This window comes from Megalobrama amblycephala, linkage group LG1, assembly GCF_018812025.1.
Source record: "Megalobrama amblycephala isolate DHTTF-2021 linkage group LG1, ASM1881202v1, whole genome shotgun sequence".
NCBI classification, from domain to species: domain Eukaryota; kingdom Metazoa; phylum Chordata; class Actinopteri; order Cypriniformes; family Xenocyprididae; genus Megalobrama; species Megalobrama amblycephala.
In genome coordinates this window covers 16,534,913-16,548,805 of record NC_063044.1, presented here as the reverse complement: position 1 = coordinate 16,548,805, position 13,893 = coordinate 16,534,913, and the positions used below count along the sequence as shown (strand labels likewise).

General features: G+C 36.8%; 1 protein-coding gene across 6 annotated transcripts in view; it reads right to left on the bottom strand.

Moving 5' to 3' along the window:
* Positions 1-10,861, bottom strand: part of LOC125264479 (von Willebrand factor A domain-containing protein 5A-like) — a 32,508-nt gene extending 21,647 nt beyond the window's left edge. For all 6 annotated transcript variants that reach the window (XM_048183826.1, XM_048183834.1, XM_048183843.1 and 3 more), the window contains exons 1-3: positions 10,702-10,861; positions 10,421-10,472; positions 7,445-7,647 (exon numbers count right to left, since the gene is read on the bottom strand). In XM_048183826.1, coding sequence (XP_048039783.1) covers positions 7,445-7,647; positions 10,421-10,463 — 246 coding nt within the window. In that variant the 5' untranslated portion in view covers positions 10,464-10,472; positions 10,702-10,861. The remainder of the gene's footprint in view (positions 1-7,444; positions 7,648-10,420; positions 10,473-10,701) is intronic.
* Positions 10,862-13,893: the final 3,032 nt, after the last annotated feature.

Sequence of the window (13,893 nt, the reverse complement as noted above, 5' to 3'; positions counted from 1 at the left end):
ATAAATATTCCTTTTCCAAAGTTGTCACGCCTGTTAAAGTATTCAAGATATCTTAATATCCTTCTAGATTCTCATTCTTAATAAACTTTTCTTTTGAAATTAGAGTTCTTACTAGAACCAGAAAGTATGACCATATTAGCCCAGTTCTGTCAACATTACATTGGCTCCCTATTAAACATCGTATAGATTTTAAAATCTTGCTACTTACTTATAAAGCTCTAAATGGTTTAGCTCCCCAGTACCTGAGCGAGCTCTTAATACATTATAGTCCTTCACGTTTATTGCGATCTCAGAATTCAGGCCAGTTGATAATACCCAGAATATCAAAATCAACTGAAGGCGGCAGATCCTTTTCCTATTTAGCACCTAAACTCTGGAACAATCTTCCTAGCATTGTTCGGGAAGCAGACACACTCTGTCAGTTTAAATCTAGACTAAAAACACATCTCTTTGCTCTTGCATACACATAACACATTATCAATACATTAACATTTTTCAAATCCGTTAAAGGATTGTTACGCTGCAATAATTTGGTCGGCCGGAACCGAGAACATTTCCTATAACACTAGATATACCTGTACATCAGAATAAGAATGGCATCTACGCTAATATCTGTCTCTCTGCTTATCCTGAGGTTTGCCGGGTGCTGGATCCAGGCCGTATCCAGATCAGATGGAGAACCTGTGTCTGGACCTGACTACAACGTAGCCCAGGAGACAATGGGCCTACAGATCCAGTTCTGGCTGCATAGATTTTTAATCCCCGTATCCGCTTACAAATATATATATATATATAATCTATTTTTAATCTCTATAATAAAAATGTATAATTCAGATTTTGATCTCCATATCCATTTACATATATTATATATATCTTCCAAGGGGTTTTTTCCCTCCTAGGACTTTTTTCCCACGCTGGGTTTTCTCCTAGGGGTTTTTTTTTCCACCCCTGGAAGTCAGCTGACATTGGCTTAATGTAGCACCATCTTGTATATGTTACATATTACCACGCTTGTTTGTACAGCTTATTTTTAACCACTTCCCTTTTTTCTGTGCTTCTAATATGTAAAGCTGCTTTGAAACAATTACCAATTGTAAAAGCGCTATATAAATAAATTTGACTTGACTTGACTTGACTTGAAATCTTTATTTTTAAGGCCCTGTAGATATTGGGACCCCAGTGTGACTCCACGTTCAAATTGTTGAATTTGACCTATTTTCAATGGTCACGAACCAAATGTAGGTAACTTTCTAAACAGACTGAAATATACAGGAAAAGCAAAAGGAAAGTTTATTAAGAACGAGAATCTAGAAGGATATTATCTTGAATACTTTGCAGACATGCTCTCCAAACACTCTCGCGGTACTTGATGGAGTATTTTATCCATCCAATAGAAAACAATTGTAGAATTTGGCTGCTTACTATAAAAGCTAGAAGTGTTGTGAGGCCCTCTTGGCCTTTGTAACTGTAAGGGTCAAACAAGTTTACTTGAGCATATTTTGTTGGTAATTTTCCACCAGACAACAGGTGGCTGTGAAATGAACAAGACCATTATTAAGGGTGTCACGTGAAGGCTTCTTGCCTCTGGGGAGTGTTGACTGTTTTGATGCAATGTTTCATTTGGCCAATGGGAAAAGGGTTGACCATCAAATTGGCAGAAGGCCCATGAGAAATGAAGTCAAAAGATGTACAGTAGCTGGAAGCTGGTCACCCTTATTAAGAAAATTCTCTTACATAAGAAACACCTGCAATTACTACGGCAGAAAGGTCGGGGAGTACATGGGAAGGAGGTGTGGGAGAAGAGCCCCCGTAGATGATATCATGGAAAATAACTGTTAGGGTGAATATTACCAGCCAATGATATTACTTTGGTGTATTTTAAGAGATAAGAAAAAGCCAATGATATTAATTTGTTGTGTTTTTAAGAAATAAGAAAAATGTATAAGGGCGGCTAAGGGAGCCTCAGATGTGAAGCTGGCATCTCACTTTGTTGCTTGACAATAGAGTTAAATACTTCTGAGAACAGGGGCCCGTTCTTCGTACGTCGCTAACTCAGTTAGCTGGATTTGATTGTTGACGATTTGGCATGATCTTGGATCGTTTGGTTCTTCGAAGCTCATCCTAGACTTGCTGTCATAGCAACAGGTCCGTAAGCTCAAACCTGCTCGGGAGCAGGCTTATTTCATGTAAACAGGATTAGATTGCATCTTTTTAAGCGGAGGTGATGCTTAAAGTCTTGTCTCCCACAAGAGTACCCTAATGTAAACCAGGGACAATAATAATGATTTAAAAATAAATTTGCAAATAACACTATAATGCCGTGTAGTGTCATAATATAGACACCGACAGTTTTACTCTGTGAGAGATTCATTCGTGAGGGAATAATTACGTAATATTTTTTATTGGAGTTTTACACACATGATGTACAGATGTCTACGCCATACATGCATTTGTGCATTTGAACCGCGACAGATATTATGGGAGTGGCTTGATGAAGCGCAGGAGATGCAGATAACTTGATCTTGACCCTTAAGAAACTTTAATTAATGCTGTCAAATATGCTTCAAAGGTAAATTAGTTGCTAATTACAACATTGAAATAAAAAATTGGATGTACAAATAATAGTAATTGTGAATATAGCCTAAATAATTGGGTAATCATGTAAAAAAAAAAAAATAGTGCACATTTCATTTATCTATTGTAACATTTATGTCGTTCTTCTGTCATTTATTCGCTTGGCTGTTTCCTTATAAATGTCTAGAAATTCGTCAAGTTTTTCGTCAGGTGTCTTTTCTCATTACGTTGCCGTCTTGACTCCAGCCAATCGCTGCATTGCTGATCAGTGTTTCTACTATCGATACATAGCCCCTTTTAAGCCAACACATGAACGCGCAGTTATCTCAGATAACTCAATCCAGCGATACTAATCATACACAACAGGTGTGTTCGAAGAACCCAATTAGCCGGATCATGATTAGCACGATGATATCATCTTGGATGTGTCATTTGATCTCGGATGTAATAAGCGACGTACGAAGAACGGGCCCCTGGAACTTCGAGACCAGATCTGAAGGGACAAAGAAACATCAAATCTGCCACGACATACTTTGATGTCATACGCTGATCAATTGATGCATCTCCAACAAGCCTATTGTAACATTTGCTCTCTTTTTTTTTTTTAGTAAAAGTTTTGTTTTTGTCTCGCATTTTATGTTTTTGCTTCTTTGGTGGAGTGTGCGGATTCTTATTTTTGGATACGCACCTCATTTGGACTTGTTTGAAGGCACGGTGAGTTCCTGACTACTCTCCAAATAGATGTATGAAATAAGTTATGTAGGCATGTGAAGGTATCAAATTTTCATGTTGCAATTAATTGCTGAAGATTTTATCACGGTATACGGTATTATCACGATATTGAAATAAGTTGCAAAAAAAAAAAGTGTTGTCATAGTTTGTAATAACAAAAAAAACTCTGAATGTTTAAATACAATAATACAATACACCAAAAATATCTAAAGTAAAATTTTCAAACAGATTAAAGTGCAAAAGAATTAGGCTATAAAGATCATTATTTAATGCATTAACTAAGATTGAGCAATAGCTACATTTGTTACAGAAAGTATTATTTTTTGTTAATGTTAGTTAAGAAATACAACTGATCATTGTTAGTTTTATCTCAGGTCCATTAAAATAAGTTCTTTTGATTTTAGTAATGTTATTAAACAGTAACTAAGAAATATTGAATAATTAATGCTTTAAGTATTTTTCATTGTCAGTTTGGTAATAATGAATTTAACTGAACATGTTAACTAATGAAGCCGTATGTCTCAAAGTTTTACTGAACAATAACAAATAATCAGAACATTTCTAATCATTAGGGAATGTTGTAGTCCAGATTAAAATATAAAAATGTTTAAGTTTGAAAATAAATAGCCTATTAAAAATGTAACTATTAAGTAGTTACTGGGCCTGAGTTTTTTTTTTTTTCAAAAAAGTGGACCTTTTGCAGTTTTTCTCCTCCTTTTGTAGTTTTTCTCCTCCTTTTGTATTTAATTATGAGGTTCAAATACTTCATTTTGGTGACCTTTTATGCACTAATTTGCGCTGGATTAGTTTTTCTGCTGGTATTTTAACGAGCACGCTTTTTGATGCACCTAAAATATTTACTGCATTGTTGTCAAATAGCTTCCTCATGTACCACCTTTGTCAGTCCATACACAGTTCATAAGTTTAAAGACCACACTAACAACAGAATAAATTTAATAAACTTTACCGAAATATTAATAATAATTCTTCTCATCATCATTTCTTGACTCTCTGTCAGTGCCTCTATATTTGTCTTGACACTTATGGATTGAGTACACTGGTCAGTTCCAATCTTCTTGGGTGCAATTTGGAGAATATGTTCACAGCTTCATCCAGGTTGACTGCCATGTCATAGTGTGTGTGGATGAGGGCCAAGGATGACAAGCAGTCCTCTCCCATGCTGCTACGCATGAATGTGTTCAGTCTCCGAAGAGTGCTGGCCGACCGTTCACATTCACATGAGGTGACTGGCAGAGTACAGCCTATTTTGAGAAGCTTGAAGATGTTTGGGTAGATCAGCGAATCACATTGTTTGATTGCCTCAGCACATGAAGTTGGCCTTTGTTCTGATGGCTTGTTTTGCCACTTCAGTGTCCAGCGTTTCAGTTCCTGGTCAATCAGCTCTGGTGAAGGCAAGTTATCTTGGTAAAGTTGGACTACTTCAGAAATGTCCACTGCCAGCAGGTCTAGAGTCCGGGCTGAGTGCCAGGGTGGTGCTGGAGGAACAGACCAGGCGGGTTTCAACGGTTCAGACGGCCTGGGCAGTGGCAGCAGGGCAGAAAGCCTGGGCGGCGATGGCAGGGCAGAAGGCTTGGATGGCCATATCATGGAGAGCTGGCTGCTTGGTGACGGCCTCAGTGACTGTATCAGGAAGAGCTGGCAACGGGCTGCTCTGAGATGGCAGCGGGCTGCTCTAGGACGGCATTGGGCTCGTCCTGGCAGACTGGTCTATGGTCGACGGAGCCTGAATGCATCCTCCAGGCACGCAGGACAATCAAAACGTAAGGCAAGGCAAGGCAATTTTATTTGTATAGCACATTTCATACACAATGGTAATTCAAAGTGCTTTACATAAAGAAGAATAATAAAGATAAAACATAAGGAATAACAGTAAAACAGATAATTTTGCTATCTGGATGGAAGAGCTAGGAAGTCTTAGGGAGTTTTGTGTTGTTGTTGTTGTCCGTCAGAGTGGATCTAAACCTCACACAATAGGACCGCTCTCTAGCGACCTGTTAAGGCACTTCAAACTGATAAACAAAGTTTCAATCGTAGAAGGTGAAGGCAGCCTTCTTGGCCATGGCAGGACAGACCGGAAAAGTGTGCGACTCTGGAGCGGACTCAGTGATAGGAGCAGGCTCTGGGAAGGCCTCCAGGCCTTGAGGGATGAAGGAAGCCCTCCTCCTCCTCCTCTTCCTCCTTTTACGTGAGTGAGGCGGTGACTCTGTACCCACCTTCTCTGTGGGTTCTGGAGCGGACTCACTGGCTGGAGCGGGCTCACGGGCTGGAGAGGATTCACAAACTTGAGCAGATTGATGGACTGGAGCGGTTGCTGGAGCGGACTGATGGACTGGAGCGGTTGCTGGAGGTAATCGAATCTGCCCATTCTTACGCAGAAACAGGTAATTGGAGAAATTTCAAAAGTTTAACCTCCTCACCAGCTCCATCTCCCACTGCGGCAGAGGTGCGTCTAGGCAATTATTAAATATGTTCTTGAAGACCGCATCAGGGAGATATAACCTCTCTGCCTGCGACCAAAACCTTTGGGTGAAGGCCCTCACCTCCATTCCCCTCTGGCAAAGTGTGGTCAAAAAGGTCTCCCCAGCCCCAGCAGATGGCCGGCTCCTTCTGCTGCTGGATCTAGGCATGCTGGTAGTTTCTGTCATGGAACTCACAGAGACAAGAAGGTAAGATCCTTGTGCAGCTTTAATGGGGTAATCCAAAACGTAAATCCAGAAACAAGCAAGGGTCAAATTCCACAAAAAACAGGGAAAAACAAACAGAAAACCAAAACAGAGAACCAGGAATAATATGTGAAACTACCAGAACAAAAGCAGAAACAAACTAGATATAAATAGACAGACACTAATGAACAAACACAAAACAGCTGGGTGCAATGAACGGGATAATGAGTCCAGGAAGTGGGTTATGGGAAATGAAGTCAAAAGTGTGGTGAGTAACAGTCCGGGTTGGAGTGCCCTCTGTTGGCTCAATAGGGCACTCCAACCTGTGATCATGACATACCGTCACTCCCTTTAGACACACCCTCACAGCAGCTAGGTTTTGATGAAAAGATAATAAAATACTAAGTATATTATTATAAATGTACATACGTGTAAAAAAAATGAAAATATTAAAAACTTTGCAGGATTTAAGATATTGACTGTGAAAGGGGTCTATAAACAACAATAATTATAGTAAACATCTTATCACACTATAACTTTATTTAGTTAGTTAAAGGTGCCCTCGAATGAAAAATTGAATTTATCTTGGCATAGTTGAATAACAAGAGTTCAGTACATGGAAATGACATACAGTGAGTTTCAAACACCATTGTTTCCTCCTTCTAATATAAATCTCATTTGTTTAAAAAACTTCCGGAAAACACGCGGATCTCAACATAACACCGACTGTTACGTAACAGTCGGGGGCTCCGCCCCAATATTTGCATATACATGCCAGCTCATGTTCAAGGCATTAGACAAGGGCTGGCAGTGTTAACTTCTGGATCCGCACAGCTGAATCATCAGACTAGGTAAGCAAGCGAGGACAATAGCAAAAAAGGGCAGATGGAGCAATAATAACTGACATGATCCATGATATCATGATATTTTTAGTGATATTTGTAAATTGTCTTTCTAAATGTTTTGTTAGCATGTTGCTAATGTACTGTTAAATGTGGCTAAAGTTACCATCGTTTCTTACTGTATTCACGGAGACAAGAGCGGTCGCTATTTTCATTTTTAAACACTTGCAATCTGTATAATTCATAAACACAACTTCATTCTTTATAAATCTCTCCAACAGTGTAGCATTAGCCGTTACCCACAGAGCATAGCCTCAAACTCATAGAGAATCGAACGTTAACATCAAAATAAATACTATACTCACATGATTCGATGTATGCACACAGCATGCATGACGAACATCTCGTAAAGATCCATTTGAGGGTTATAATAGCTGTGTGAACTTTGTAAATGCGCTGTAATATAGTCGACAGCTCGTGTGGCTGGGATTTAAAGGGGCGGCACCGAGTGTAAATCAGTGCATTGTTAATGATGCCCCAAAATAGGCAGTTAAAAACATTTATTTAAAAAAACTATACTTCATATACTTCATTTAAAACGGCAAGACTCACACTCTCTTTGTCCTGCAGCTCCGCCACAATCTCCTGCTCTCCGATCTTGGCACTGAAGTGGCAGACGGCGGCATCGGCGGGCAGCGGGAAGACGAACACGGCCTCCAGCGGACGCTCCTCCTCATTGACATACTGCAGACTGGAGCTGACGGAGACCACGTGATCCTTAACCTGCAGCTCCACTGAAACGCTCTTCAGAGGAACTGAGAGAAACACACAGACAGAGATGGGCGTAAATCCATGGAAATGTATTTAAAATACAAATACAAAATACTGTGTGGAAAAATGTATTTATTTAGATGTGTGCAACTACTTAGAAACTTTCGTTTTAATTTTATATACCTCTTCCCTTCCCCTGCCCTGTAGGAAATAAAAAACTACAAAAAACCCCTGAATGTTTAGACACTGAATGTTATATATAATTTGTTAAGCTAATTATAAATAGTCACAGTGAATTAAGAAACTACATAGGCCTACTGACTTTTAATTCCTTACCTCATTTCTGCTCTCTCTCTCTCTCTCTCTTTCTTAAATGCTTGCTTCCTTACTGGTAATTACAAATAAACTTACGTAGTGCAAAATAGCAGCCATTTATATACTTACTTCTGACAAGGTTACAATGTAGTCTATTACTTATGGTGAACACTATTAATAAAACTGTGGGAACCTTTTCTGCTATATAGCAAAGAATAGGGATGGGTGATATGACCAAAATCTTAATTTTACTTGACAGTAACAATATATGGCATGGTTTCACAAGTAGTATAGTAACTTTTATATTTATTTAATGTAAAGTTTATTTGTTTCTATATACATAATTAGAAAATATAAAGTTTATCTAAAATAAAAAAATCATTTGGCACTTTTTTTGGTGAACAATAAAACTAAAAGTCTAGTGTATCTTTCATCATTGTCATCACAAATGCACACAATCACTACACTAAACTGATGGAGACAGACAATGATTAACCTAATTATTTCGTCTCTACATAAACAAACATTTGCATAGATGGGTAAACACAATCACAATTTGGAAATGTGTCCAGTTACATTTTCATAAAGCACCATGTTTGTAAAATTTAAAATGATTACATTTACAAAATGAGCCTGCATAGCAGAAATAATGAATAAAGTAATGGTCGTGTTTAATACAATCGTTAATTGAAATAAAATAATTAATGAATTAAAAAACATATAACACAGTATTGTTCAATTTAGTGTTATACATATGTTATCATATTAATATGTTTTGTTCTAATGTCACAATTTCAAGTTTACTGGGTTTAACTTGATTATTTGGGTAGGGTTTAAGAAGTGTAAGAAAAACTTGTGTCGTCAAAATGACCCACAACCTAATCAGTTTACACGTGAAGAAATCCATTTATTCACAAACTTCTCACGAGACGAGTGTTTGACATAGTATAAGAGGTGTTTGACAAATTATTCGGCAAACTACTTCCTCTCATCGCTGCTTTTTGGTGGTTCGGAGGACAATTGCTCAGAGTCGCCCTCTGTCGTTTCACAGAATTATACAACGGAGAGCACGTCAAGCATAAAAGCCTTGTAGGTTTACTGAGGAGCACGCGCAGACAGCAGGTTCATGGCGTACAGCCATGCGAATTGCGAAAGTATAAACAAGGCTTCAACTGCACAAAGCTAAAGAGAAAGCGGAAAGTCCTATCTATGTAAACGATTTAGAAAAAGTTCCATCGATTCACAATTTATATCATCGCTACGAATCTACGATATTGTCATATGATATCCCTAACATCCAGTAACATTAATGCTTCAAACACATTTGACAAGCTACTTTAATCAACAAGTAGCACATCCTCACCTTATAGAGTGTCTCAGGGATGACACATTTTTGTAGGCAAAACCCGGAAGCGAGTTAGCATTTTAGGACTTCCGGTTCCAACGCCGTCAAGTCTATGGGTTTTTGCTAAATCGCCTAAAATAAGGTCTGTGGTTAACAAAGCCTCTAAATACTTTCACGTTTTGATCTATGATATAAAACACACCAGTTATAACCCGCTTGTGATTTTTTAAACTTTTACTGTGTCTTAAAATCGGCGGTTGCTAACAAATTGCTAAAAGGGACTACTTCCTTTGACGGGGACTTTAGACGTCATCATTAAAAACGGGACATTTGGACAGCATTTCTCATGAAAAAGTGGATAAGTATTCATAACAGCGCAGATCATAATCAGCGAGCATGTTTTTAAATAACGTTGTTTTCTAAATAAAGTTTGAGGACGCTTGGTGGTGACGACGTTGATGGTGTGCTGTAGTCCGTTTATAGCCTACTGTTAGCTTTTTATATCTGACGACTTTATTTAGGCTTCAAAATCTATAAATGTTGTGTTCACTTGTAAAGATTATCTTGATAGACAAAATATGGAAGTGTCATAACCCTTTGTTAAACACAGAGCTTATTTTCTGCGATTTTCCAAAAGTCTACGGGGAAATATGCTTTCAACCGAGGGAACCCGTGCTCCGCTAACTTCTGGGTTGGCCTACAAAAACACGTCATCCCTGAGGTACTCTATTCCAGAAAAGTTGCCAATCCAAGGCTGGGTTGTACAGCTGCGGCTCATGTGCATGAATGTTGGGGTTGGGGGGGAGGGGCTTGTCTGGTCTGAACTAGTTGATGCATGAAAACAACACCCTGATAAAGAGGTTGACTGTCTCAAAGTATTTTGAAAATACAAAAATACTCATCTTAAATGTATTTAAATACAAATTACATTTGATTTTTTCCAAAGGCTCTAAAATACAAAATAGTATTTTGTATTTTAAATACATGTATCTGAAATACTGCCCATCCCTGCACACAGAGTCATCTCAACACTCTCTTCAGAAGATCTGCACAAACACACACACACACATCAGGAGATCTGCACCTACTGCTGTAATTTAACCACAATAAACCACAGTTAAAGCTGTACTGATCAGGAGGAAGAGGAGAGTTTATACCTGGCTGGTTTTTCTCAGACACGAGACCACAGCAGTTCACCATCCTGACACTCTGTGACAACAAATCAGCTGCACATTATATTTCATGTAAAGTGTGTCTTTTTCAACATAACCCCTATTTTATGTAGGTGTGTAACAGTAATATACAGTAAACACACATGCTTAGAAGAATAATAGCAAGGCATTACGATTGTTAAAGGTGCTAATGGGAATTAAATTATAATTCATAAGAAACTGAACGCGTGAAACTTAAGTGAAAGTAAACAGGAAACAATTCTTACTGCTTTTTCAGTGATCGACTCAGTAAATAAGATGCAAAACACTTTCTGATCTTGTCAAAATGTTGAAGAAAGAATCCGATGACTGAATTAGCGCAGCAGTTTTGAGTCTCTGTGTGTGTTACAATATATTCAGTTCCTGGAAGGTTTGCTTTCACTTTGTGGGCGTGTCCTTAACGGGAAAAGAGTGGAAGTGAAAATATTAGTGCACGCTCCTCAAATCGCAACTGTTTAATGGATTAGTTCGAAAAGTTTAAATGCATAAACTGCAACTGTTCATATGTTCAAAACAACGCGTTGTAAATCGTCTGAGCTGTTTTGCCTGATTACAGGCATTCAGATAAATAAGAACACATCTTTAATTTTAAATATTTAAAAATAACTGACAAGAAACCAAATAAAGATCACCATTGGCATATAGTTATAAAGTACTCTTTTTTTACTTTTGATAATCCTGTGATATTTCACAGGTGTTGTTTAATGTAAAGCACCCCTGAAAGAACAGGAGACAGGGTTAGTTAGTGTAAAAAGTACTCAAAAATGTTACTCAAGTGAATTTTACTCAATTAAAAGTAAAAGTATCTGGCCAGAATCATACTTGAGTAAAAGTAAAAAAGTACCACATTAAAATTGTACTTGAGTATTAAAAAAATAAAAGTAACCGCAAGAATGAAAACTAAAGATTCTTGTTTAAGCTTTTAATCTCTAAAAACATGAACCACATACAAGGTTTTATCCTGCTTCAGAACTGTTTGTGTTTAATTGTATTTAATTATCAAATTATAAGACTACTACCTAATGCCAGTATGCAACTCAAAGTTGCAAAACCTCGGATTTAACTTGAGCAGAAGCTGATTTTCAAAATTGTGATCATCAAGCTTAGCTCTTTTGGGGCTGAAAAGCAATTATGCAGTGCTGAAAAGCTACATTAGACAACACTGGAAAATCAAGCTGTTATATTCATATATTTATTGTCAAACATTCCCAGTTTTTCTGATGCATGTCCTTAATTTAATATTAATATTAATCCTTAAAGGGTTAGTTCACCCAAAAATGAAAATTCTGTCATTAATTACTCTCCCTCATGCCGTTCCACACCCGTAAGACCTTGGTTAATCTTCGGAACACAAATTAAGATATTTTAGTTGAAATCCGATGGCTCAGTGAGGCCTGAGCAATGACATTTCCTCTCTCAAGATCCATTAATGCACTAAAAACATATTTAAATCGGTTCATGTGAGCACAGTGGACATGTGACAGATATTGAATTTTAAAGGGATTTTACAACAGGGTTACCATGAAGACCCGGACACTTTATTTTTTATCATCGTGGCAATCTTATCCTGCAGATATAATTACATTGTAAATATATTTGTAACAAGGACTCGGGTTGAATGGGATCCATGTGCAGTTTAATAAAACACAGCAAGTTCAAAGTACAGACAGGCATGGGTTAAATAATCAGGGCAACCAACAATATTAGAGCAGTAAACATGGTCATAACAGGCAGAGGATCTGGGCAGGCAGCAAAACAGCAATAGAAATAGGCCAGTCCAAGCAAACACAAGTGGTCAAGTCACCTTTATTTATATAGCACTTTTTACAATGCAGATTGTGTCAAAGCAGCTTTACATTGATAACTGGTACATAATTTTGGCTGCACAGCAGCTCTTAAAGAATAGTGTCAATGCAGGCAGATCAAAGCACTGTTAATTATCAAATGTCAAGTGGTAGTCAGGCAGTGAAGAATCGTACAGAGGCAATCCAAGGCAGAGTCAAACACGGGAAGAAAGTCTGAGTGATATGGAACAGGTGTACAGTAATCAGCTCAGGTGTTTCACCAGACCAAGCTCAATTTAAAATTGAACATTGGTCTGGGGAGTCTGTATGTATTTTCTACTGCACAAGAGGCATGATCAACGAGCATTATTCACGCAATTGGATAGTCCTTCAACCAATCAGATCAACGATCCGGGTGACGTACTTTGTCAAAACTCTGAACATACAGGCTAAAGCTCATCGTTGCATTTAACTCTATCTGCACTCTTTCATTTATGCATGAGTCTTTACATTTCTTTGTGACCATGTATATACCTTATGCTCCTTATTGTCATTTTCAACTCTTCCAAATTTTGCCAGCTTGAACTTTCTGGATAATTATTGCTTTAAATCTTCTTTAAGTTTTTCTTCAATATTGCCTATTGTATTGTGTGTGATGGTGCCTTTAGCAGCACTCAAATTAAGTTTATTAATTAATATTAAAAGAATATGCCGATAGTTTATCCTATTCCACTGTGGTCAAACAAAATTTGTTTTCATAATTTAACGACTTTTTTCTCATAATTTAATGACTTTATTCTCATAATTTAATTACTTTATTCTCAACATTTTATCTCTATGTTCTCATAATTTAACGGCTTTTTTCTCGTAATTTAACGAATTTGTTCTCGTAATTTAACGACTTTTTCTTGTAATTTAATGACTTTATTCTCAACATTTTATCTCGACTTTTTTCTCAATTTAACAACTTTTTCTCATAATTTAACAAATTTGTTCTCGTAATTTAACAACTTTTTTCTTGTAATTTAATGACTTTATTCTCAACATTTTATCTGGACTTTTTTCTCAATTTAACAACTTTTTCTCATAATTTAACAAATTTGTTCTCGTAATTTAACAACTTTTTTCTTGTAATTTAATGACTTTATTCTCAACATTTTATCTCGACTTTTTTCTCAATTTAACAACTTTTTCTCATAATTTAACAAATTTGTTCTCGTAATTTAACAACTTTTTTCTTGTAATTTAATGACTTTATTCTCAACATTTTATCTCGACTTTTTTCTCAATTTAACAACTTTTTCTCATAATTTAACAAATTTGTTCTCGTAATTTAACGACTTTTTTCTTGTAATTTAATGACTTTATTCTCATAATTTAATTACTTTATTCTCAACATTTTATCTCGACTTTTTTCTCAATTTAACAACTTTTTCTCATAATTTAACGAATTTGTTCTCGTAATTTAACAACTTTTTTCTTGTAATTTAATGACTTTATTCTCAACATTTTATCGACTTTTTTCTCAATTTAACAACTTTTTCTCATAATTTAACGAATTTGTTCTCGTAATTTAAAGACTTTTTTCTTGTAATTTAATGACTTTATTCTCAACATTTTATCTCGACTTTTTTC